The sequence below is a fragment of the Xiphophorus couchianus genome, chromosome 24 (genome assembly GCF_001444195.1).
Source record: "Xiphophorus couchianus chromosome 24, X_couchianus-1.0, whole genome shotgun sequence".
Classification (NCBI taxonomy): Eukaryota; Metazoa; Chordata; class Actinopteri; order Cyprinodontiformes; family Poeciliidae; genus Xiphophorus; species Xiphophorus couchianus.
Genome location: NC_040251.1, coordinates 18,411,899 through 18,437,728, shown reverse-complemented (window position 1 = coordinate 18,437,728; position 25,830 = coordinate 18,411,899). Strand labels below are relative to the sequence as shown.

General features: G+C 42.8%; 2 protein-coding genes and 1 long non-coding RNA gene across 13 annotated transcripts; 1 reads left to right on the top strand and 2 right to left on the bottom strand.

Moving 5' to 3' along the window:
• Positions 1–211: 211 nt before the first annotated feature.
• Positions 212–6,693, top strand: LOC114140485 (uncharacterized). 9 transcript variants are annotated; one of them, XR_003594599.1, is made up of 5 exons: positions 212–439; positions 517–663; positions 3,003–3,916; positions 4,080–4,300; positions 4,370–6,126. It is a non-coding gene; the product is annotated as an uncharacterized LOC114140485 (long non-coding RNA). The 9 variants fall into 9 exon arrangements; XR_003594600.1 differs by having other exon boundaries at positions 213–439; positions 3,003–3,617; positions 3,707–4,300; XR_003594597.1 differs by adding an exon at positions 6,430–6,693 and having other exon boundaries at positions 214–439; positions 3,003–4,300; positions 4,370–4,608.
• On the bottom strand, positions 2,926–16,364 carry LOC114140483 (major facilitator superfamily domain-containing protein 6-A). 3 transcript variants are annotated; one of them, XM_028010401.1, is made up of 8 exons: positions 16,122–16,364; positions 13,799–15,263; positions 11,361–11,458; positions 9,928–10,089; positions 9,755–9,853; positions 8,699–8,988; positions 7,718–7,751; positions 4,352–4,463 (listed from the first exon to the last, which is right to left on the bottom strand). In XM_028010401.1, exons 2-8 carry the CDS (start codon positions 15,259–15,261, stop codon positions 4,456–4,458), a joined length of 2,154 nt encoding a protein of 717 aa, XP_027866202.1. In that variant the 5' UTR covers positions 15,262–15,263; positions 16,122–16,364; the 3' UTR covers positions 4,352–4,455. The 3 variants fall into 3 exon arrangements, with proteins under 3 accessions (XP_027866201.1, XP_027866202.1, XP_027866200.1); XM_028010400.1 differs by lacking the exon at positions 7,718–7,751 and having other exon boundaries at positions 2,926–4,463; positions 16,122–16,363; XM_028010399.1 differs by lacking the exons at positions 4,352–4,463; positions 7,718–7,751 and having other exon boundaries at positions 8,481–8,988; positions 16,122–16,363.
• Positions 16,365–16,783: 419 nt separating this feature from the next.
• On the bottom strand, positions 16,784–22,946 carry LOC114140484 (insulin-like growth factor-binding protein complex acid labile subunit). The gene is made up of 4 exons (XM_028010402.1): positions 22,702–22,946; positions 21,467–21,661; positions 20,047–21,300; positions 16,784–19,069 (listed from the first exon to the last, which is right to left on the bottom strand). The coding sequence occupies exons 3-4, from the start codon at positions 20,075–20,077 to the stop codon at positions 17,988–17,990; spliced, it is 1,113 nt and encodes a 370-aa protein (XP_027866203.1). The 5' UTR covers positions 20,078–21,300; positions 21,467–21,661; positions 22,702–22,946; the 3' UTR covers positions 16,784–17,987.
• Positions 22,947–25,830: the final 2,884 nt, after the last annotated feature.

Genomic DNA, 25,830 nt, shown 5'->3' with positions numbered 1-25,830 from the left:
GGGATTGTGTTGTTCTGATTAAAAGCTGTGATGTAAACAGTGCAGAACGGCGGCACCACTTGGGAAATTCATGGAAACTAAAAGGAGAGAGTCTGTTCTAAAATAAGGCTCCAATTTCTCCATCCAAGACGAGAACAAGAGGCGTGCAGCCATGTGATGTTCAGTCTGCAGCTTCCTGCCAACAACATGACTCGCTGTGGTCTTCAGTCTGACTCAAGCATGACTCTGCTGGGGGGTCCGGGCTGAGGGAGGGGCCCCGCTCGGCTGTCTGCTCTCTTGCCCTCCTTCGTTTAGTCATTTATCTCGGTGGTCTGCAGGTTTCTGTTACCAGCAAACGCTTCATGCAGCACAGCGAAGCCCCCTGGGAGTCAAAACACAACGTGATGGTGGTCTGCGGCTTCAGCAGCGTCACGAACAATGTCAATGCTTTTTTTCTGAGGTCAGTAGATTTAGTGATCTGATGGTTTATTTAGTGATACTCATGCTGGGCCGGTAAAGTCTCCCTCTGCATTCCAGGTAAACCGTATGACGGAGTTTCAGCTCTACTGTAGGATTTCTGGGGATTGGATCCTGACCGACTGTTAAATCCGGGTCACCTGGTAATATATGAACCTGGGCTGGTTCTTATATTACTCTGTGACCTTCTGCCCTCTGAACATGTAGGTGTGTGCATCCTTAAAAAGTCTTAAATTAATCACAGAAATGTCATTTGGCCTTAAATACGTTAATCAAAAGTCTTACATTTTGTACATATTGTATATTCTCAGTTTTTCCCTTCATCTGACTTTTAGGCAAAAGTTTGAGTCCCACTTTGTGTGGCTGTGAAGATTCAGGTCAGAGTTCATCCTGATCTCTAGTTTCCAGCTGTAATAACTGAAGCTGTGTGTCGACTCTAGATCGTTCCTCTTTAGGTCCAAAGATTATTACTTCAGTTTTGTTTGTTTTGATCCCAAAGACAGGTGCAGATCTACAAAAGAACAGCTAAAAAAAGTCAAGATAGCCTAGTCAAAGTCTTCGAAAACTGAAAACAAATGTCTGCAAATCTACAGTTTCTGTAGAGTCATGGTCAGATCCACATACATTAAGATAATAAAGAGCAGATCTATTTTATGATGTTCTAACAGACTTAACAAAGGTTGTACTTTCTTTTTACCAAGACTTTGCAGCAAGATATAAAGCAACAATCACCAGTTTTTGTCTCCAGCCTCTGAAAACCTTACATTTATTGATCAAAATTATGGGTTGCAAGAATATTTTGCTTTCAAGAGCCAAACAGAAGGCAGCAGTGGCAGCAGGAGGGAAGAATTAAGGCCTAATATTCAGGAAAACATAAAGAGTTTTCAGGTCTTGAGTGTTTGTGGCAACAGGGAGTCCTTGAACGCCTCCAGTAAGATCTGGTAAAACTTTAAAACTCATGTTTGATCGACAAACAGAAAGACCTTGATGCCACAAAAAGCTTTTTGTGATGGAAAAGAAAGTCTTCATCACGTCTAAAGGGGGTCTGGGGGGACAGCAGGCGCTGCCGCCACCGCTGCTCAACACCCCCACCCTCCATGATGGAGTACCACTATAAATAGCCTCAGGTTGTATCTGGGCAGGAATAATCTCCCTGCGCTTTAATAAGGGAGGAGCAGGTAGATGGAAACGGCTTCTGCTTTCACACATCTGGACATGAAGGTGGAAACAGCAGGTTGGTTGAGATGAAGCATCAGTTCAGGTAACTCCCTCACATGTCAGAGATCTTCCGGGTCGCCTGAATTAAAACGTGTGGCATTGTTCTGAGGAAGACCTCCGATGGAAACCCAACACCATTACTGTGTTCATTACCGCGGAGCAGAGCAGCAGCGGCGGGCCGAAGGCTTCCCTCCACGGATATCAGACAGCCTGAGCGTGCCAAGAAGTTTGATTTTTGTATTTTTTTTATGACAGCACATAGTCTAGTTTTTGAGGAAGCCTATTACTGTCCTCCCACACACACCCATCAGCAGCAGGCACACCAAGACCTCAATAACCCTCCACACACACACAGGGAGGCTGACTGGGTCCATTTAGGCCTGCAGTGACGCCTCCAGAGCGCTACTGCCATCAAGTGGCGGCACACCGGAACTGCATCCGCTGTAACTATGGAAGCACGTTGAGAGGCTGTTACTTGCCAACCGCTAATGAACGTTAAATAAGAGTTTGTTTTATTTTAGAAGAAGAGAAAGTATCTTTCCATCTCTTTAAAGCTCCACCTTCTCCTCTGATTCTAACAGATTTAAGGTTTAATTTAGTTTCTCACCTCTGATTGGAGCTGGATGGTTTCTGGAGGAATCAGATCCTGGAGCAGCTGCTGCTCATCAGCTCTGACAGGTGGCTCATTTCAGCCGTTTCTGAAACTTATTTGTGGAACATTTTAGTTGGACTTGTTTGTATGTGTGGATAAAATGAGGAAATCAGTAAGAAATATAACATGGATGTGTTTAATACTTATTTTCTCTGCCAGAAATCAGAAACGCAGAAAAAACAAAACACTTTTTATAATTAATGTTGAATCTGTGAACGTTAATCAAACATCAAAATTTTAAAAAATGAAAACTTATTTTAGCTCCAACAAGGTGTTGTGTTTAAGTTACGCTTTACTTTCTAACCACATGATTACTGACTGATCTCTGGCCATTTACCCTTAAATTTCTTTCAATTTTTATGTGAAAAGGAAAATTTTAAAGGTTTTCAGCAGCAGATTATTTTGGACTACAGACGTAAAACTTGTTATGGACTAACAATTCCATCAGAGTGCAGGAGTTGGACCCTTGTGGAAGCAAAAAGTAGTTTTTTCATGAAGATTTGAAATGTTTTTATCTGAAAATCCTACACATCATGCAAGATGTTGTTGGATTAAAACAATTCTGCAAATAGAGTATCAGAAAAAAACAGAGTCAAAAGCAGAGTTTTAAAACGTCTTTTATTCCTCTGTACACCAAGTAAGTAAACAGTCTTCATCTTAAGGCTTTCCTCCACAGAAACGCTGAATACTGGGAATCATTTGGCAAGAAAATCAAACAGGAAGCTGCGTTTGTCTGCAGGGTGAGAATATCGGTACGTTAAAGACGCAGATTTCTCAGTGGGAGTGAAACAGTAAAGGTCTCTGCTGCTCCTGACTTACAGAAAGAAGCTTTAAATAAAAAAGAGGCACTTCTTCTTCTTCTTCACAGCTCCTCCGGTGTGCTTTTATATACAAACATGCAGAAAATAAGTCAGTCTTTGTCTACAAAGGCAAAAAGAAAGTTTTAAAAGAAGTGATGAACTCTGAAAAACTCAGTTTGATTATTAGTTGGTTTTTTTGCAGGTCTGGATGCATAAAAATCTGATTTTAGAGGAATTTCTGCTCATATTTAATACATTTTTATGCTTTGCCACTGAATTTGATTTATTATTCACTAAACTGTCTCATCTACTTGATTTATTTGTCCTTTAAAATAATCAGCTAAGGCACTTTTCCTCCCAAAAGCCAAATTAATGAACCTTTCTTTTGTTTTCTATCCACAGTTTACTTCATTTCTAATAAGGAAATATGTCAAAAAATACCTGGAAGGATCACAGTGAGGATGGATTCAGCACAGATTCGCTCCAAACATGTAAATGTTTAAAAATCTTCCAGTTTGATTTGTTTTTATGAAGTTAAACGCAGCCAGCAGTCTTCTTCCTCTTCCTCTTCCTCGTTTAGGATAATTTAAATCAGGAATGAAAGGATAAAATGGAGTCTGCAGCAGGTAAAATAGTGACGACTCATAGTTACTCCACAGAACCCCAGTCTAGAAAAAGCACAAAGTGTTTTTCATTTTAACTCAGAGGAAAATCACCACAGGTTGAAACATCCTGGTCAGATTTTTATATTTTCAGGCCTGCAGCCAAACTGCTTCATCAGCGATTAAAGGTCAGAACTCACATTATTTATTAGCAAAAAAGAACAAAGTCGTATAAAGTATTAAATTAGCATCCATGATCCAACCAGTAGGTTGAAACCAGTTTGGTGTTTTTAGCAGCCAGTCTGCAGAAAAACAGAACCGTTAATCTTCTTTTCATCACTTCTTTTAAAGGTTGAATACGACCCAGATGAATTAACTGAAACATCTTCCAGGAAGAAGCACATTTCCATGTGAACGTCCTTCACAGTCCAGCGGCAGTAAATACAGTGCAAAGGGAGGAGAAGGTGGGTTGGATTTATTCACCTGGAGGAGTTTAAACCACAACAAGCACCTCCGCTTCAAGTTACTGCTGGAAAAACTGAACCAAAAGAGAAAAACCTCCAATAACTTAAGTGAGATTTTACATAAATATATAAATACGGTGTTTATAGTCTGGTGTTGATGTTTAACACTTCATTCAGGAGGATCCGGGCGGGCGGACTCCGGCTCCTGGCTCTGCTCTCCGTGGGACATGGCCACCGCCTCGTACTCGGCCGCCGCCGGGCCGCTAGGAGCCTGGCAACGAGAGGAAAACAGGATGACGGCGGCTGGAAGGTGGGCGCTTCCTGCAGGGGGCGCCAGAGCAAAACAACAAACACAAACCAGCAGCTACTAGAACCCGTCTACCCGGAAGAACACGGCACAATCCAACTCAGACCGGGTAAATAATCCAGCACCAAACCGTCACTCAGTCTGCCCCAACGGGCCTTCATCACATGATGATGAGGAGGATCTGAGGGGCGTTTCTGCTCCAGCTTCATCACATGATGATGAGGAGGATCTGAGGGGCGTTTTTGCTCCAGCTTCATCACTTGATGATGAGGAGGATCTGAGGGGCGTTTCTGCTCCAGCTTCATCACTTGATGATGAGGAGGATCTGAGGGGCGTTTCTGCTCCAGCTTCATCACTTGATGATGAGGAGGATCTGAGGGGCGTTTCTGCTCCAGCTTCATCACTTGATGATGAGGAGGATCTGAGGGGCGTTTCTGCTCCAGCTTCATCACTTGATGATGAGGAGGATCTGAGGGGCGTTTTTGCTCCAGCTTCATCACTTGATGATGAGGAGGATCTGAGGGGCGTTTTTGCTCCAGCTTCATCACTTGATGATGAGGAGGATCTGAGGGGCGTTTCTGCTCCAGCTTCATCACATGATGATGAGGAGGATCTGAGGGGCGTTTCTGCTCCAGCTTCATCACATGATGATGAGGAGGATCTGAGGGGCGTTTTTGCTCCAGCTTCATCACTTGATGATGAGGAGGATCTGAGGGGCGTTTCTGCTCCAGCTTCATCACATGATGATGAGGAGGATCTGAGGGGCGTTTTTGCTCCAGCTTCATCACTTGATGATGAGGAGGATCTGAGGGGCGTTTTTGCTCCAGCTTCATCACTTGATGATGAGGAGGATCTGAGGGGCGTTTCTGCTCCAGCTTCATCACATGATGATGAGGAGGATCTGAGGGGCGTTTCTGCTCCAGCTTCATCACATGATGATGAGGAGGATCTGAGGGGCGTTTTTGCTCCAGCTTCATCACTTGATGATGAGGAGGATCTGAGGGGCGTTTCTGCTCCAGCTTCATCACATGATGATGAGGAGGATCTGAGGGGCGTTTTTGCTCCAGCTTCATCACTTGATGATGAGGAGGATCTGAGGGGCGTTTCTGCTCCAGCTTCATCACTTGATGATGAGGAGGATCTGAGGGGCGTTTCTGCTCCAGCTTCATCACTTGATGATGAGGAGGATCTGAGGGGCGTTTTTGCTCCAGCTTCATCACTTGATGATGAGGAGGATCTGAGGGGCGTTTCTGCTCCAGCTTCATCACTTGATGATGAGGAGGATCTGAGGGGCGTTTCTGCTCCAGCTTCATCACTTGATGATGAGGAGGATCTGAGGGGCGTTTCTGCTCCAGCTTCATCACTTGATGATGAGGAGGATCTGAGGGGCGTTTCTGCTCCAGCTTCATCACTTGATGATGAGGAGGATCTGAGGGGCGTTTCTGCTCCAGCTTCATCACAATCAACCAACCTGATTCATTCCAGCCGTTCAAACCCAAACATGATGCAGAATTATTGGATTATTATTAACTACCAATAAGTGATGAGACATGATCCCGGAAAATGTAATTTATTGATAATAATACAAGTTTGTCAGAAAAACCAATAAACATATCACTATTATGTCCATCTTATTTTCAATCTTGTAATTGTTCATTTTATTTATTTTTCCAAGAGTTTAGATTTTTTTTATTTTCCATCACTTTTTCATTTTGTTTTTGTCTCTTTTTTCTTATTCTGTATTATTTTGGTAACTTTACAGAACATTTTAAGACCCAAAAAGCTTTTATTTTGTTTTTGTTTTGTGTACTTAGTTATTTTAACCTTTTTGTTTCCTCTTTAACTAAATCAGAGTCTTCTTCAGTTTGGGACAAACTTTTTATTTCTGCCCTTTTTTAACTGTTGTGTGTTTCTAATTTCCTCTGTTCAGTAGAAAAACTGACGTCTCCCAGAAAGAGTCCTGATGTAAGGAAACCAGTTCAACTTTACTGTTATGACTTCAATAAGTCTGATTGGAACAAACCACTAGAGGGGGTGAAACCACAGAGAAGCACGGTGGTGGCAGCATCATGCAACTGGAAGTTCTGCCTTGCAGGAGGACGAGTCTTTAAGCTTCTGTTCAAAATGAGAAATCTGACTTTGGAGCGTCTTTGTTCTCAATAAATTTAGAAAATAAATATTAAAATTGCATCAATTATTTTAGTAATCAATTATTCTGGTGATTGATCGCATAAAAGATGTTTTCATTCTGCATATTTTTCATTGGAAGGCTTTTAAAAGATGCAAATAATTAAATTTCTCACATGAAGTTATAAAGATTTCTGGGTCGATCAGATTTATTGATGAAAATGTTTTGATTTTTTGTCCAGTTTTGGTTTAATTACGGCTTTGACTGCAGTAATTAAACACCTTATTTACTCCAGAGTTAATGATTAATCGATTACTACATTAGTTGATTATTTTAATAATTGATTAATAGTGATTAATTGTTTCAGCTCTAGTCTGATTTATGCTTTTTCTTTCTGAAGGTTCCCATTTTGTAAATGGAAACGTTCAGAAACTAGTCTAAACTAGTTAAACTAGTTTAAACTAACCATTTAAACTAAACATGTTTAGTTGAAACAGTTTTTTCTCCTGAACCAGGTTAAATCCTCCATTTGTTCTCTGGCAGAACAAGACGCTCCCAGTGATCAACATTTTGGTTTTGATGTTTTCTCATGTGAAAAGAACGGAGCCAGACTCCCTTCAGTTGTTTTGTGTTATTATATAACTAGTTCTGCTTTATTTTTGAAGAGCTCATTGTTCTCCGTTTAGCGTTCGTCTCCGTATCCTCGTCATGACCTCACCCAGAGCTCCAGGTCTTGTTTGCCTGGTTTTGCTCCGATTCACGTGAACTTAATGCTGACTCAGCGTTTCTGGTATTCAGAAGATGTTTCACAGAACAGAGCGACGGACGGACGGACGGACTGCCTGAGCCGACAGGAAGGTTCTGGAACCAACTAGCAAGAAAAATGTCTAAAAAGCAACAAGCTAACCCATCCTGACGTCAGCAGTGAGCAAAACATGAAGGCGTACCCCAGACATCATCCATCAGATGTGTTAGACGTTTGCATGCAGACACGCCCACACACACGCCCACACACACACACACGCCCACACACACACACGCCAGCCCGCCGCCACCCTGCACACGGTAGTTTTCCACCAACACGCCTCACCTTTCTGCAGGCAGCCGATGAGAGGAGGAAGAGTCTGGTTAGTGAAAATTAAACCATAAAGAAGAAACATGGAAACAGTCACACAGTGGCTACGTTAGCTCTGCTAGCTCTGCTGCTACAGACGTTAGCATAACACCACAAACTTCTGGGTTTTATCAGCTTCTCAGAGTCACATTCAGCTCCTGATCTAAACTTTCTGGCATTAGACACATTTTAAGACTTTTTAAGGCCTCGAATACATAAATTGAAGACGTTAAGGATGTGAGGACATCCTGTTTTCAGGTCAGTTTGTTTTTTATTTGGGGAAGCAGCTGGTTAATGAGGGCAGAATACAAATGTATGCCACACTTTTAAGATTTCTGGTGGTAAAGTATTTCCTGTTGGTCTGTTACTTATGAAAATAATATGAAGTTTGTGGTGATAAAGTGATTAAAAGGTGAAAACGTTTCTGTAGCAACAGATGCATCAGTAGATAACAGATGAAGGTTTAGTGGAAAACAAAATGTTAAAAACAGGATAATTCACAGAACAAGAAGGAAAAACTGAAATAAAATAAAGACTCAAGATGTCAGGAGTTTCATGAATAAATGTAGAAACTAAATAGAAGAAACTTTTTGTTCTGTTTCTATCAGGTTGGAAACTAAAAACAATCCTCAACTTTTAGTGCTAAAGTCTGAATTACAAACTTTAGCTCATCATGTTCACTTAATCCTCCAAAAAATGAAATTAGCATCAGTGAATGAAACAAACATGCAGCTGGAGGTAACAGAAGTTTTTAGGTCTTTAATTAATTAAAATACTTTATTGTTCATCATTTGGACAGACATACAGACATCACCCTAACTACCACTGCATGTAGTTTATTAAATATTATTGCTCTATATGAAGGTTAACTGGCATCTTTCTCCTCTCTGGCTGCAGTTTTATGGTGAATACACTCTGGTGTCTGGCTGATGTGCTGAACACTGTGTTGGTGTTCACCTGCAGTGGCTGATTTTCTGCAGGGGGGGCGCTGTTCTTCATGTTCATCATCTCTCTGATCTGGACCAGCGCAAAGGCGATGGTGACCCAGGGGGCGCCGGAGAGCATCCAGGCCGGCCTGGTCACGTCCTCCTGGTCCTCCTGGTGTTTGGTTTTCCTGACGGGCGCCGTGGCGACCGGCCGAGGCGCCACCGGGCTGCCGGGGGCGCTCTGGCTCTGGACCAGGTCGATGGTGGCGATGGGGACCGGGCTGGAGGGAACCGGGATGTTCTCCGCCAGAATCCTGTCCTCTGAAGAAAAGAAAACATCTGTTTACAGTTTTGTTGTTAAAATATTAACAGAAAAAACATCTTAAAGTTGCTTCTGAGTCACTTAAAATCAGTTTTAAGTAACATGGTTAGTAGTAAGTAATTTATTTATTTTCCAGAAGACTTCTTTCTCCTTCAACCTTTCCAAACATGTTTGCTGTGTTTTCCGTTTGTCTGCATCAGGATGTTTGTCATATTTTAAAATGTTTCTACATTTTTTACACAGTAAAATTCAAACATTTTCAAGGCCAGTTTTAAAACGTTTCCAGCACCATAAACACATAAAAATAAACCCAATAAAGAGATTACATCACCTCTTCTATTACTGCTCTTAATATTTTGTGGTAATATTTTACTTCTGTATATTCTGGCTTGAGAAATTTACAAAAAAAATAAAATCTCTTTTCTCTTTCCATGTTTTCTGTCATTTATCAAATAGAAATAATTTTGCTGATTTTAACTGACCAAAGTAAGAAAAGTTTCATCTGATTTAACTTCAAACAGTAATAAAAATGTCTTTTTATTATCTTTATACATCTGTAAATGTTTTCCAAATGTAGGTTATTAATCAAATGTTAGATTTCACTTCATTACCAATCTGTGCAGCTTGAATTTAAAACTCTTTCAAGGACTTTTCAAATGCCTACATGGAATTCAAGCGTTTTTAAGGATTTAAACCACCTGCACAAACCCTGATTTTACAGAAATAAATGTGTTTTTTGTTTAAATATGTCATGTTTTCTGTCACCTTTCCCTTCGATCTCTCCGGTCAGACACTGGATGAAGGAGAAGATGAGGAGGATGACCAGGGAGGCCATGCCGATTCCTCTGAATGTGGCCGCAGCGCCTGCAGGAAGCAAATCAACAGTTAAATCGATCACATCTCTGATCGGTCACTTCCACGCGGTCAGAGTCTCTTACCAAAGTAGCTGACGAACACGCCGCCCACCATGGCGCCGCAGCCCCGGCCCAGGCCCAGATGGAGGCCCTGCAGGATCCCCTGAGCCGACGTCCTGAGCGCCGGGGGGACGGCGGCGCTCAGGAAGGAGATGCAGGCGGCCCAGACCGAGGCGTGGGTCACTCCTGGAAACACAGCGGACGGGCCGGACGTCACAAAACAAGAAACACAGTTCAGACCAGAACGGCTCAAAACATCACGTCAAGAATTCACAAACTTTTTAGCATCTTTCTTAATTATAATTGCAAAAACTATTTTGTGTTTTCATAGTGGTCAGAAATGTCATGGAGATTTAAAACATTAAATGGTTTAAAATGGTTTAAAACAACAACAAACAATATTCTACATTTTTCCGGTTGATTTTATTTTATATTCTAATTGATTATATTTGAATAGTTTATTAAACAAAGTCTGCATTTCAGTAATCATCACTGGACGTTCAGGGTCTTTTTCCTAAGAAACTAAATCAAATTAAAAGTAAAAACCTGGATGAATATTTTGTGTTTCCATTTTAACATCTCAAATTGTCTGAACTTTTTCTAGAGGCAGTGAAAATTTCACCTGACATCGTTTTTAAATCTGCATCTGCTGCCTGAACTGACGATGCAAATTTAGGATATTTTTGAATTGTGATGAAGGGCCACACAAAATCGTTCCAAGGGCCACAAATGAGCCCCCGGGCCGCACTTTGAACCCCCCTGGTTTCAACTTTTCAGTTCCTTGTGAGCTCTACTTCCTGTTTACAGTTAGAAGGTGCTGCTTCATGTCACCACAAAGAGACGGTGGCCCTTTAAGAGCAGGTTGCTCACGTTTACGCCACCTGCTCGTTTCCTGTGGCGTCCCACAGGGAGCCGCTTTCAGCTCCCTTCAGTACATCCATCAACTGACCTACTCTGCTTCCTTAAACAGGTTAGGACAGAAAACATGTTCATTACATTTTTTAGAACAAAATAATTCTTAGATCATCAGATTTGAGCTGTTTTAGAGCCTCTGTCTCTTTAAGTCTAAATGAGCTGCTGCTGGCCACGCCCCCAACTCAATATTTACACTTGCACATGAAAATGGCTGCAAGCAGATGCACAATTATAGGACTGTTCATCTTTGAAAAGCATTAGTAAAGCCTTCTGCACAACTAATAAGAAAGCAGCCAGTGGTTTCTGGATGGTAAGTCAACAAAACCCAAATAAAAGTATAAAAACATTCAAAAAGTGAATTTTGAGGCAGGTCTCCTTTAAAACTGGCCTCCTGTGTAAACTGATGTTGCCTCAGCGTCTGCTCCCATGAGGCGTGTCTGCTTTCTGCTTCCTGAGAAGATCCTGCTCCGCTGCTGTTGACCAAGTCACCGCCTGATAAACGTCCTGTTGGGTAAACACAGGCTGACCCCGCCCCGACTCACCCTGCAGGACCTCCATGGGCAGGACGATCCAGGCGTTCTCCAGGTAGGAGATGTACAGGTAGCGCGCCGTGTTGCAGGCCAGGCCGATGTACAGAACCCTGAGGGAGACAGACAGACAGACGGATCCACAGTGACTCACTGGTTCACACCCATCACATCCTGCAGCTCGTGATGAGATTACATCACTGTTTGTTCATGGAGGTTTTATTGCAAACACACACACACACACACACACAGATGACAGACGTCTTCATAATCAGCAACACATGACTCTACTTCAATCAAGACTTTATGAACAAACCGCAGTTCATGCAAACTAAAACCAGGTAATATGGGACAGACGGCAAACAAGCAGATCTGATTCAGAGTCAACAGCTGACAGACGCTCTGGATGTGATCCCAGAGTTTGTTTTATCGCACCAATAAACGCTGATCTGGAGACAGGAAGAGCTCAAGATGAGCCTTTCACTGACAATCAAATTACTCTGAAGAACAAAACTTCACTTTGAGCTGCGAAAGTCAAGACAAAGTCTGTATATGTGTAAACTTTTGTCATTTTTATGCAATTTATTCAGAGTCAGAAATTAAAACTGACTCAACCAGTTCATCTGAACACTGCAAAACCTTACCAGCTGTGTTTGGTTTAGTTTCTACTGCACATACAACTTGTTTCAGCAAAAACAGGATTTTTGTAAATTATTCTTTAATATTAATAAAAAGTACTATTTCCTCTAGCAGATTGTTTCACATGACACTGAAATATAAATAATCTGCCAGTGGAACTTGGATTTTTCATATACATTAAGCTCCTTTATCTTGCAGAAAAGTTACTAAATGTTTTCACCAGTTAAACTTTATAAATATTTGCTGGTTGCTTTGAAGTGAGGAGGAGAAACATGTTTTCTGCTCCTGTTTCAGGCCAGAGGAGGTGCAGGGAGGAAACTGGGGCGTAGTTTCTGTTTCTAACTGCGTCCGGAAACTCTGCATGCAGCGGCTTTGTTCCGACTGAACCTCATGTTGGTTTCAGATTCTCACTCAGAGGAGCTGCTGAATCAAAAACATGCTTCTAACTGACAAACAGATAATGAAGCCTTTTTTTTACTGAAGTACAATCTCAGAAATCGTTTGTTGTCGTGGTAACGTCTACAGGCGGTACTGAAACTGCGGCCGACAACAACTGCTGCTGACAAATTGAACACCAGGAATGAAACGGTTAATCTGATTAATTGACTACTAAAACAATAGTCAACTAATTTTTTAATTGATTAATTGTTACTAGATTATGTGCTGAGATACTCAGAGCATTAATAAAGAGAAAACATGTACACTTATATTTAAGATAAAAACAAGCTGGCATAAGTTTAGGTTCTGTAAAAAAATAAATAAAAATCTTTTCCCTATTCAGTTATTAATCAATTATTGCAAAAGATAAAATGATGAGGCTCACACTAAAGAGAAGCCATGTTATTAAATTCAGGCAATAAAATGTTTATGTTCTTATTTTAAAAAGGATTTAAATTATTAGCTTTTTTAATACTGTAAAAAAAAAAAGGTGGTCAAATCTGTGGAAAGTGTCAATTTTTTACCCAATTAATTTATCACCAGAGTAATCAATTACTAAAATAAACATTAAAAATCATAACTAATTGGTAAAAATGTGACATTAATTACACAGAAATGGTGGAAATGTGCAGCTTGAAGACAAACAGAGAGCTGCTTCAGTTATTGATTAACTTGAGTCTCTTCAGCGTCGCTCAGCAGAGCTTCTGGGTTTTATTAGGTTACTTCCTCATCATTTCCCCGTCTCATTATAAACCCGGTCCAGAGAGCGGAGCAGAACCACGGCCCGGTTCTGAGAGCTGCAGCCTGAAATCCAACCCGTCGCTCTCAGATGTCCCTGCTGGACGGAAAGCCGGAGCATCAATGGCAGCTTTGTCTCTGCGCTCGGCCACAGAACAAAACCGCGTTCTGATGCTGCTGGATCCGCGCCGCCGCCGCCGCCGCCAACGGCTCACTGTGGGGAATCTCTCCACATCAGGACTGAATATCAGGCAGACATGTTCACCAACCAGAACAGAACATGCTCTTCCAGAAGCAGCAGGTAAACTAAGCTGGAGAAAAATCTAGAAGTCATTTGGTGTTTGGAGAAATTTAACAAACCAACAATCAGCTGCATCGTTTTCCTCCAGCATTAATTACACTTTTCTTCCCAAAATAAACAAACAGATTCACTTTAAGTAAAAGTGAATTAATCACTTAATCGATTAATCACAATTAATTATTCAGGCCATCATCAATGTTGGGTTTTTTGGTCATTAACAGAGGGACGTGATTCCAGACGGCGTTGATTTGTCGACTAAAGTGTTGGATTTTTAGACTCCGTAGTACAAAAAGCATCAATCGGACACAGATGGAGTTAGAAGTTGAGCGTTTCCTACCTGACGTGACCAACAAGCTCGATGAAATTGTGGCTGGTGAAGTAAGCTCCGAGTTCGGAGATGTGGCTGAGGATGGAGCAGACCCCGAACAGCGTGGTGGTCCCCTTCAGGTCCTCCAGGTGCCAGTACAGGAAGCTGAAGACGAAGCCGTAGCCGAAGCCCATGAACCAGGCGACGAAGAGGACGGAGCTGTAGCGCACCGTGCAGAGCAGCCTCAGCAGGTCGCCGTAGTGGAACTCCTGCGTGGCCTCGGACACCGCCGGAGTCTGGTCCGACGAGCCGGAGTCTGGTGAGGCCTGGCCGCTCGCCGAGTCCTCCACCACCTCCGGCAGCTCCTGCCGGTACTCCTCGCCCTTCTCAAAGTAGAACTGAGTCGCCACGATGAAGGCCACGCCCATCAGCACGCCGAAGACGATGAAGGCGAGGCGGTAGTTGTGCAGGCGGTACTCCGGCAGGATGCAGCCGATGCCGTCGATCAGGACGGTGATGTGCGTGTGGTCGATCCAGATGCCCACCGCCAGCATGGCCAGGCCCCAGCCCAGGGACCCCCACATCCTCTGCAGGCCGTACCGGTCGCGGGCCTTCCCCAGGTACTGCAGGGTGACGGTGTCCACGATGGTCACGGCGGGGGCGCTGAAGAACTCGCCCACGATGATGACGAGGAGGATCAGCAGGAAGATGTTCTCCACCTGGTCCTGGTTGTAGATGATGTGGTAGTCCGTCTTGGCGGTTGTAGTCGGGGGGGTGGTGGTGGTCTGTAGGGTGGTGTTGGGCGCAGCCTCAGTGGCGTTGATGGACATCGAGTTGTCGATGCTTCGTTGTTGCCGGTAGGGAATACTGAAGGAACTGTGCCAGACTTCAGGAACTTTGGGGAACTCCATGACGCTCCGCCGGTTTCTGGGGTGGTCGGTGGAGTTGCTCGGGTCGGTGACGTTCCCAGGAGGAACAGTGGTGGTCGGTGGGGGAACCGTTGTCATAGAAACACACTTCATCTCCGCTGGTTGGACAAACCCAATGCCACAGTTAAAGACCAACCAACACATGACGGAAAACAGCAGCACCACCTTCCCTTTCTTAAAGCGGTCCGCCACTACGCCCCAGAAGGGGGCGCTGCAGAACTCTATAAAGTACCGGATGCCAACAAGCAGGCCGCTCCGACTGGCCGACATGCCGAGCTGTTTATAGTAGACCGCCAGCAGGGGGTGTAGCGAGCCGTAGGCGGCGTAGAAGAAGAAGTAGAAGACTTTAGAAATGAGCAGGTGGCTGTTGATGCGGAGACACATCCTCTCGCAGCAGTCCACCGGGTCGGGCTGCGGCGCCGGCAGCGACTCGGACGGCGCCGGAGTGGACACGCCTTCCTGCTGCGCCATGGACAGGGTGTTAAACGGCTCCGCCAACACATACTTCCTCTTCTGGTCCTCCTCATCGTCCGTCAGGATGGCAACCTTGTCGTCAGCTGGCATATCTGGAAGATAAGAAAATGAGGAAGAGAATGAGAAACGGCTGGACGTTTGGTTTTTACAAACCAAATGATGAAGAGTTGGGAGATCCAGCAGAAACTCAACAAGAAAACTAAAAGCCTTCTGGAGATCATCTGTTGTGGCTGATAAATCATTCATCAACACTGAGCTCAGACATAAAACAATATGATTAGAAATATAACCGTCTCTAGAGGAACATCAGAGTTTTAAACAGTTCTCACATTCTTCATTCGCTCAAACATGAAGCCTGACCACCGCCTCCAGGCACAACAGATGGAAATCTGCTAAACTTGTGGAGCAGATTCTTTAAATATTTCTCGCTGAACATGGTCAAAGTATTACTAACAGATTTAATCTTAGGACGATGATTTGATTCTAATGTAATTTAGGTGTAAAAAAAACTAAAAATAAAACGTTTTTCTGGTTCACAGATCAACTCAACAATAAAATAAACCAGAAACCAATTCCGTGTCAGTTTTATGATCTTTGATTTGAATTTGGGCCTAAAAAATTCAAATAGTAGGACCCTTTGAAAGCCCTCGGACCAGATGTTCAGACCCATTGTGTTGTTCCGCGGACCGCCTGTCTGTCACTGGAGGTCATATGCGGAAGTACCTGACATTTGATGTAAAACAACATTTATTTTCAACATGCTGCGATTCAAACCAATGAAAAAATTACGAATTTACGGACAAATCCTCACAAAAGGTCGGTTAGTGATTTATAAGGTGGTTAAACAGGAAGTGACTCTTAATGTCAAGTTTTCTCCTCTTAGAAGTCTAGTTTAAACATTTAAATTCGCCTCCAATAACAAATAAAAGACAAACTCATGATTTTCTTACCTGCTCAGGTCACTGCTCCCATTAAACTGTGACTGCGCAGAATTTTCCGGAATTTCTCTGTTGTCCCTGGGACATTGTTTTCACACAAAACCCGCTAAAATTAATACTAAAAATGAGTGAAAACTGATTAAATTCGCGACGACGTGTCCATGTTTGCGTTCCGTGGAGAAATTAAAACGTTTCTCCGGTTCGGATCCCTTTTGTTGTGAGAACAACAGCGGCTCGTCGAACCGGAGAGTCCACCTGTCCCGAAACGGACGTCAGCCTCAAAGCTAGCCACTAGCATTTGGAATTTCCGGTAAAATTCCTTCAAAATAAAACTCACAACTATTTACATTTGAAATAGTCAACACATTTAAAGCTGCATATTGTATGAATATTTTTGTTCAAATACGCTGAGACAATAATAATTAAACCCACTGCTCACAAATGAACAATAAAAGTGATAAAATTACATATAAGTGCATTAAATCAGCTACATCCGGTTGCCTCAGTAGCTAATTTCTGTCGCTTTACATTTTGGACCGACACGCCTAAAACCGGCTCTACTGTCTCAATTAAAGGGAAACTTCCATTAACCTTTGTATTTACGTCTGAAAGCAGAACTGCGACTGACTTTAGAGACAAATTACGCAAATATCTGAGCTTCTACACTCCAGGAATCAATGGGAGAAAATGTTTAATGATAATAAGCATAAAATACACACAGGCAGCTTCAGAGTCACAATGAAACAAAACGGATTTTATTGTCAGTATCTCCGAAAATACTGGCAATTTACACCGTAAATTAGTTTTACCGTGTAAGAAAAACACAAATTCGGTTTAATTTAATTTTAATCCGGGTTTTTTTCTAAATGTTATTTTACAGACGACAATCACCGAAATCTTTAAGTTATTAAATCACTAAAAGTGAGTTTCTTAGCAATAGATTTTTTTAAGTGTATGAAAACAGATCTATTTCGAGACGTTTTGCATATATTTCACAACTTCATTTGTATTTAACTCCTACATAAGAGCATGGTCTAGACTCCAAGCAAAGGCGTGGAAACAGGTCTGTGGCCATTCCTGATTTCTGTGAAAAGGAAATGTTCCTGGAGGGCGTCAGAAACCTGCAGGAAACCTGCACAACCACACCCAGCAAATGACCTCGTGACATCAGATGATCCTGGTTGCAGTGAGTCCTCTTCACCTGCAGAGGGAACCAGAATCCACTCATACAACTTGGAAAGTTTTCACGGTGGAGCAACAAACGTCTCTGAATTTTATTGGGATTTTGGAAAACTGAAAATCTGAATTGTGGACTGATGAAGTGAACACATGGACATGATCAGAAATGTTATTTTTGCTATTTTCTCCACTTTTTGTTCAACAAGAATATCAATAAATATGAGTAAATTCAAAAGTACAATTAAATGCATTTATTGAGTGAATTCTAGTGAAATGAATCACACATTTTAAGTCAGTTATGTTCTGAATAAGTCTATTACAAATGAGAATGTTTTCAAGAACAATATCCTGTGTAGAAAACTAGTTTTTTAATCATAATTTTTATCGTTATCACATTAATATCACAAAATAAATCCATATCGTCCCACAGTATCAGCTCTGTTTTGAAAGGTGTTTCTGTTCAGTCTGGATGAATATGGAGATTATTTTACAGGCTCTCTGCAGGGTTGCACTGCCCTTTGATCCCCCAAGAATTTAGATTTCCTGTATTGTGATTGGTTAGGAGAACGCTGAGGGAGGGGCTTGTCCATGTAAGAACCGGCATTAGCAAGAGTTCAAGGCAAACGAATACCATTGAGTTTCACTTTAGGTGTAAATGAACATCCAGTAAAAGTTTCCAGGAAAATAAACCAGTTTGCTTCAGAAATCCGAGTCATCCGAGAATTCCCTCTGCTGCGTCCAGTGCAGCCCCTTCCTCCTCTTCTTCTTCTTCCTCTCGCCCATAAGCATGGCGGCCAGCACGGTTATCACCACGGTGATGGTGATGATGAGCACGGTGACGGTCTCAGCAATGCACAGCTCGCTGTCCACCTCCATCAGCCGGTGGTTGTGCAGGACAGACGGCTCCCTGCAGGTCAGGTTGTAGTAATCGTCCAGGAAGATCCTCTGGATGCTGCGCAGCTTCCGGAAAACCCTCTGCAGCTCGCAGTCGCAGTTCCAGGGGTTTCCCTGCAGCAGGATGTGGGTGCTGTAGGTGTGGATGTTCAGGAAGGTCTTGAAGCAGACGGTGGACAGCTGGTTGTCTGCCAGGTTCAGTAAGGTCATGCTGGTGAGCGGGTTGAACACCGCTAACTCCATCTCATGGATCTGGTTGCCGGCGAGGTTGAGGACCTCCAGGGAGCGCAGCATAGAGAAGGTGCCGCTCCGCAGAGACGTCAGCTGGTTGTCCTGCAGGTGGAGCTGGCGCAGGCTGCTCATGGAGGAGAACGACCTCACCTCCATGCTCTGGATGCTGTTGTTGGTCAGGTTTAACCTCTGCAAGCCGTCCAGGTGGAGGAAACTCCGACTGTCCAGGCCGGTCAGCTGGTTGTGGGACAACTGCAGCTCCCGCAGGAAGGTCAGGCCGACGGAGAATCCCTCTGTGAGGACGGAGATCCGGTTCCAGCTCAGGTCCAGCTTCTGCAGGAACTCCAGCTGGGCGAAGCCGCCGTCCTCCACCAGGCTGATGTTGTTGTTCTGCAGCAGCAGAACCCTCAGCTTGCGGTTGCTGCTGAAGACGTGTTTGGGGACGACGGAGATGAGGTTGTTGGACAGGTCCAGGAGTTCGGTGGAGGGCGGGACCTTGACGGGAAGCTGGGTGAGGTCATCATGCGAGCAGGTGGTGAACTTAAGGTCTCCATGGCAAACGCAGCTTCGATCACACGTCCAGTTCAGAAACACGCAGGACGACTCGGCGACCAGCAGGAGGACAAACAGGAAGTCCCTCATGACTCCAGAGAGATCTCAGAAACAAGAGAAATGAAACTTTAGGACAGAAAAGAGACAAAATCAGAAACCTTATCTCAACTAAGTCCTGTTGACAATTTAAAATGTTGTTTTGTCCCCTCCTGTTGTTAAAAGAACGTCTGAATCAAAGTGAACTTAATCTGCATTATTCAAAGATCTTTGTTTGGTCTCATCTGAGTGAAACATAAGAAACAACCAGCAGATAAAAACAAACTGAGTTTCTGCAGCCACTGATTCTGAGCAGCTATTTAGATCGAAAGTTTGTCGGTTTGCAGATGATGTAGTGATTTCTTATGATGATGATTTATCTGTAAATTAAGCAAAAATCTTTCAGAACAATAAAAACTCAATGAAACAACCAGAAAACTGTCTGGATTTAATAAAATTGGAGATTCATTGTAGAAATTGGTGAAAATCAAAGTCCAGCTGTAATACGAAACACTTTTTCCAACCAGGTGATGAAGACATGTTTGTTCTTTTACTGCATTAAAATGGAGATGGAGTGAAAACATCCAGTATCATCTGAGTTCATCTGCAGGAAGCAACAAGTTTTCTAACTAGAAAATGTTCAGCTCCAACCATCCAATCATCTCCAGCTTCAATCTGATTCGACTGAATTACGAGGCAAAAACCTTTGAAAGAAGAATTCAGATGAGTTTCAGAGTTATGACATAAACCCAACAGATTTATAAAGGAATAAATCGATGAGAAAGATTAGAAAAACAAGAAAAATCTTTTTTCTGAGCTATGCTTCTGATTATTCATCTACAGGTAAAAGTTTTCTTAAAATAGGAAAACTTTAGGGAAGACAAGAAATTGTTTAATTTAGATGCAGTTCTTACAGATCCAACAATTCACACCCAGAATTCTTCAACAATTAAAGGTAAAACATTAAAAAAGATCCAGAGTTCCTGCTGCGTCTGTTTTCCAGCCTCTGTTCCCCAGGAACAATAAAACAATCCTCAGGTCTTACCAGCAGCTGCTCCCGGTCCGTTTGTCACCATCCGCCCAGCAGCAGGTGGAAACTGGACATGATGGAGGCGGGGGAGGGCGGCCTGTCACGGCCGGAGAACCCGACGAGCGACGCGACAATGGCAGAGGACGGAAAAGAGGAGGGAGAGCTCGTCAATTATTCACCAGGCAGGCAGGCAGGCAGGCAGGCAGGCAGGCGGCGCCATGTGGGAGGGGTTAGAGAGGACAGCTTTCAGAGATTGAAGGAAACTGGGACAGGAGCTGAGAATTAAAAGATTTCATTGATTGCGTGTTTATATCCTGCTTTATTTCTCTTCAAGATTGTTTAGTTACAGAAAGGCTAGAGAAGTTTAATGTGATTTAAAGAGAGAAAGATCTCAGATTTCAATCAATAAAACTTCAAAGTTGCAAAAGCAATGGATAAATTAAGTCTCTGCAACAACTTTCTAAAAGAGTTTTAAACTAAACATCTTATTGAAACTTTCACAAATGAAACAATTGTTCTGCAGTCTCGTTTATGAACATTTCCACTTGAAACATGCAAAATAAGACTTTTAAAATAGAAAAAAGGAAGGTAAAATCATTTATTTGTCTCTTGTGGGAGAAATTCTCTTAGAAGAGAAGACAAGGCTGCAGGACAAAGACAAAACAAAACTTCACGCAAAGTCAATGACAATAAATACATAAAAACTATCACAAATACTGAAATTCTTAGTGTTTGATTTTAGAAAGACAAGCTGTAAGTAGCATCTCTAGGTTTCACTGTCATCTACAGCCAACTGTAGAAGTTATACCAAATATTTTCATTATGAATTACATGATTTAATGTAAATTTAGGGGAAAAACAGGAGCTGAGAACTCATCCTTGAGGGACAGCAGAACTCATCTTGTTTTGGAGCTTAATGACTCCAAAACGAAGTCTGGATATTTAATGCAGGAGTTTAAACGACCAAATCAAAGCCTGGATGTGGGTCTAAAATAACCTGACATGGAGTTTTTTCTCCAGTCAGCTTCAAAAAGCAAGTACTGTTCAACATTTAACCAACTAAAGCTAAAGAAATATATATATATATACATATGTGTGTGTGTGTGTGTATTTATTGAACGGAAATGGACCAAGCACAGAACCTTGTGGTACTCCACATGTAACCCTGGAGTGTGAAGTGACTGGAGTTACTGGAGTGACTGGAGTTACTGGTCCCAGTCAAACTCATGATCATGATGGGTCACATCAGGATCTGATGTCCTCAAAGGTCTGATTGTGAGAGAATGAATGAATAAAATGACATTTTAATAGATTTGATTATTATTAATAATAATAATAATAATAATAATAATAAAGCTGTCTCTGCATTCTATCAGACTTCTTTAAAATAGTTTTTCAGAATACAGATTAAATCATCGTTGGGGTTTTGTTTTACCTCCGTTGCTAGGCAACCGATTCTGGTTGATGTAGAGTAGACCTCCAGCCTGAAGCTCTCCGGGTCGACAGCAGACCCACTGTGGAGTTTCCTCTCTCGGGTGTTGGGTGTCTGCAGGGTTCGGTTTCACCGCTGCGTCCGACTGATGATCCACAAACCGTCTCCGCTCCCCGCGCCGTCACTGCTGGTCCAAATCTGTGTTTACAGTCCAGATGTGTCCAGATGTTTACAGGGTGGAGTGTCAGCAGCTGTCAGATCATGAGACAGCAGCAGGATTAAGGTAAGATGGAGTTACTGAAGCACATGAAAGCTGCTCCAGACTCCATGAAGACTCTAATCCCTGCACAGCAGGATTACTTTCCACTTCTGCTGAGATTATCAGAAAACTGGGAAATCCTGCCATGTTCACTGACAGATCGGGTTTATTAGGGTTTAAAACATCAGATCATGGCTCAGGTTTCAGATCTTAACTGGATTTATCGCCCTGATTCTTAAAGACACTTTTTCATCCTGATATTCTGCTGCCAAGGTGTTGAAAGTGACCATTTTCTGCCAATAATCTGGAGCGAAACCTTGACACTGGATTATTGTTAGATCTGAAAATGTTGCAGATCTGCTGGTCAAAGCATCAAAAAGCATTTTTACTCTCAGGTCAGTCAAACAAAACTTTAGAGTCACAAATGTGACACTAATTAATTTTTTATTGTAATGATTTTTTTTATGTAGAACAGAAAAAAATCAGATTATAATCTAACGACAGAAACAGTCCTGGAAGCATGTTACTTATTTCAATGATAATACTTTAGAAATAACTTTTAAATCTGTTTACAAAACATCTTTTTTATTTTATTATATTTAAATTTAGATACAATAGCTCGTTCTTTTTCATTTTTAGTAAAAACTATTAAAAGTCATTGTGGACGAGAGCAACAAGCAAACAAGTTTTCCATCATTTTCAGATCTTTCCAGGTTCCTTTGATGGTAAATACGAAGAAAATAAGAGATTAAACTGATATTCAATTAAAATCTGTGAGATGAAAACAACCAGGATCCGGTCGCCATGTTAAAAGGTGCTGGATTCAAACTGCAGTTTGCACTAGTGACCAGAAGGGGGCGACAGAGGCCGCCAAAAAACAAGAGGAACCTTCAAACCAAGTCAAAATAAGTCAATCTTTTCCAAATGTTTCAGGATTTATTTCTAAATGAGTTTATCTGATGAGTCAAACCTCATTTACCTCAACCAGACCTGCAGCTGCCAATCCAGCAACATCTGTCCTCCCAAATCAGCTGCACTCTGCTGACGGACCCGCTGCTGACCAGCAGTGTGTGAAAACTCGTACAGTTCGTGTGAAAGTGGGAGACGGCAGCAGTGACGGCCGTTCACACCCGACCGTGGATCCGTCCTGGCAGCCGAGGCGGAGCGGGGGGACAGATTGTCCCTGCCGCCATCAGAGTCCTCAGTCAGGACTGAGACCCTGCAGAAAACACACACACACACACACACACACACACACACACACACACACACACACACACACACACACACACACACACACACACACACACACACACACACACACATCTGGTTTATTATTACTGTAAAGTCCTAAACATGTAGCTGGTCCATTCACTGTTTGCCTGAATCAAATAAAGGCCCAGATTTCAGAAAACCAGAATCAGAAACAACATGGCCACCACTCTGAAACACCTGAGATGACAGACAGGAACCAAGAATATTAAAATGTGTTTGAATAATTTTGATTTGATTTTAGAAAATTAAAGTTCATAAATAAAATCCTGGAAGGAAATAATTTCCTGAATGAATTAAAATCAACATAAGAGAAGCAAGAAAAGAAAAGAAAACTTCCTGCAGAAAATAAAAACCTTTTAAAATAAATGAATTTGTTCCTAGAAAATAAAGTAATTCAAATTACAATAAAAACTAAGAGTTGGACCCGAGAAAATAAAAGCCTTGGACTAAATAAAACCTCATTATCCAGACAGAGAAACCATCATGAACTGGTTCCCAGCAGCTCACACGTTACCAGAGACCCCTGAGTGGGTGTGAACCCACTTATCAGAATAACCATCATCACTCCATCATCTTCATCATCACCAGCTCCACTGGGATCTTCTGGTTTCCTCCCATTTTAACTCACTTCAGATCCGACCATCATCAACCAGCAGGAAGTCTGGAGCCAGACTGGAAGGACTGGAAGAAAATGACAGATGAGTGAAAGATTACTGGTTTAATGCTGAAGCCCTTCGAGAGGCTCCTGTGTTTGAGTTGATAAAGAAACTGGTTGATGAAGTGTGTGTGTGTGTGTGTGTGTTGGAGACACACACCGAGTCTCCGGTGGTCTGTGTCAGTGTGGATCCATCAGACCAGCAGCAGGAGGTCATGACCTCCAGACCAGTTTCCTTCTCCCTCTTCTTTTCTCCACAGGTTTGTTATCTAGGTCAAGGTTGTGTTTCTGCTCTCCACTGCAGACGACACACACACACACACACACCCCCTCCTGAACACACACTCTGTGTTTTCTGCAGCCAAGCATGAGATCGGCCCCTGAGACGCCAGAGCTTTTATGTCAGGCGGAGCTTCTGCAGCTTCCAGGAGAATCTGTGAATAATTCAGCCTCATCATGTTGAGTCGGCACAACAAACACAGAGCCGCATTACAGCCGCATGTTTCAGCACCTGTTGGCCCAACTGCACAAACTGCAACCGGTTCTGATCCAGAGCCGACTGTGATCATCAACACAGAGGTGTGTGTGTGTGTGAGCAGGCCGTCAGTCAAACATGCGATCCGTGACGCGACCCGAGCGCCACGCTGAGGCGGCAGGTCCAGCAGCGACACTCAGTAAAGGTCAGCAGAGGCGAAGGCAGAGCGCCGCAGCTGCACACACACACACACACACACACACACACACACACACACACACGCAGGTCCTCTGCGACCTTTCAGACGCTGCATGTTGAGTCCAGCTGCAGCAGGTTTTGTGGAAACACTGAAAGTGGATCTGATGGATCTCAGATGGAGTGAAGGAGCCGAACGGATCGGATCGGATCCACCAACCGACCCGATCAGAGTCCAGACTCTCCATCCATCCAGTCGGTTTGTTCCAGATCTAAAAACACATTTTAACCTGAGAGAAAAACAAAAATCACTTTTTAAAATGATTTCTTTCATTACAGGAGAAAAACTCCAAACCATGACAGAGTTTGGGCCAGATTAATTTATTCCTAGTTATGAGAATAAAGTCATAATATTTGCAAAATAAAGATGCTATCCTGCATATTAAACAGGTTTCTGAAGCTTAAAGTTTTCAGTTTATCCATAAAATAGAACAAATATCCATTTATCAAAGTAAGTTTTAGAAAGTTTGTTTTTATAATCGCTTTTCTCAACTGAAACAGTTTTAGACTGAATGACCTTTGACCTTTTCTTTTCATTTTCTGATGTTTATAAATGGTAACAGTTTTGTTGAACAGATATCAGTGCTGTAAAGATGAACGCTGCCTGGGTTAATAAAATCCTTGTGGTTTTTCACAGATATAGAATCAGGTCTGGGATCTTCTGGTTGTTTCTTCCTCACCTCCAGTCGTGTTCCAGGCTTCGTTTCTCTCGTCTGGACGTTTCTGTGTCAGAGCCCCTCAGGCTGGAGGCTTTTAAACAAACACATTACGTGTCGGGGTATTTCTGCACAGACGTGGACATTTTGCAGCTAACCTCGGCTCCTTGTGTCGTTTCTCCTTAAACTCCACGTTTGCTCCGTGGCGGAGGCCGACAGGAGCCCAAATGAAGCCGCTGTTCATTATTCATCGACCTCTCATGCTGTGCAGCCGGGTGTTTTACCTTGGTGGTTGTTGAGGTGGAGCTAACGCGTTCTGACAGCCCGACGGGAGCAGGCTGGCTGCACACAGGGAGAGGAGAGAGTCCTGCTGCAGAGCCACACAACACCAAGAGACAGAAACGGAGATCAATCCGTGTCCCATGGATCAGAGCTGCAGGGCCAGCAGTCAGGAGAAAACTCACTGGAAGAGAGAAACGTTCCCCATTAAATCATTTGATGCTGAAAGAAAAAGAACAGCAGGATTTAACGGAGCGTCGTCCTGAAAGCAGGTCAGCGCCTCCACAGGAGCAGCAGCGGCCATATTTCCATCAGCAGAAGGCCCGAGTGGTTAAAGACGCTCGTTAAATATTTCAGATCTCTTCTTTGCAGCAGCAGCGACTCTGAAAGCAGACCGAGGTGTTAAACACTCAGATCAGGTTTATTTGGTCACAGATTCAGCAGCTTCTCCACCAACAGGACGAGTTAAAGCCATCGTCTCTGTTTCTGCTTCAACATCGACACCTCGGCGTT

Coding starts and splice junctions, on each gene's coding strand:
- LOC114140483 (XM_028010399.1), bottom strand. CDS start 15,261: ATGCCAGCTGACGACAAGGTTGCCATCCTGACGGACGATGAGGAGGAC. Junction 11,459..13,798: donor GAGCTTGTTGGTCACGTCAG/GTAGGAAACGCT, acceptor TGTCTCCCTCAG/GGTTCTGTACATCGGCCTGG. Junction 9,854..9,927: donor CGTGTTCGTCAGCTACTTTG/GTAAGAGACTCT, acceptor TGCTTCCTGCAG/GCGCTGCGGCCACATTCAGA.
- LOC114140484 (XM_028010402.1), bottom strand. CDS start 20,077: ATGGTGACAAACGGACCGGGAGCAGCTGCTG. Junction 19,070..20,046: donor CGGACCGGGAGCAGCTGCTG/GTAAGACCTGAG, acceptor CTTGTTTCTGAG/ATCTCTCTGGAGTCATGAGG.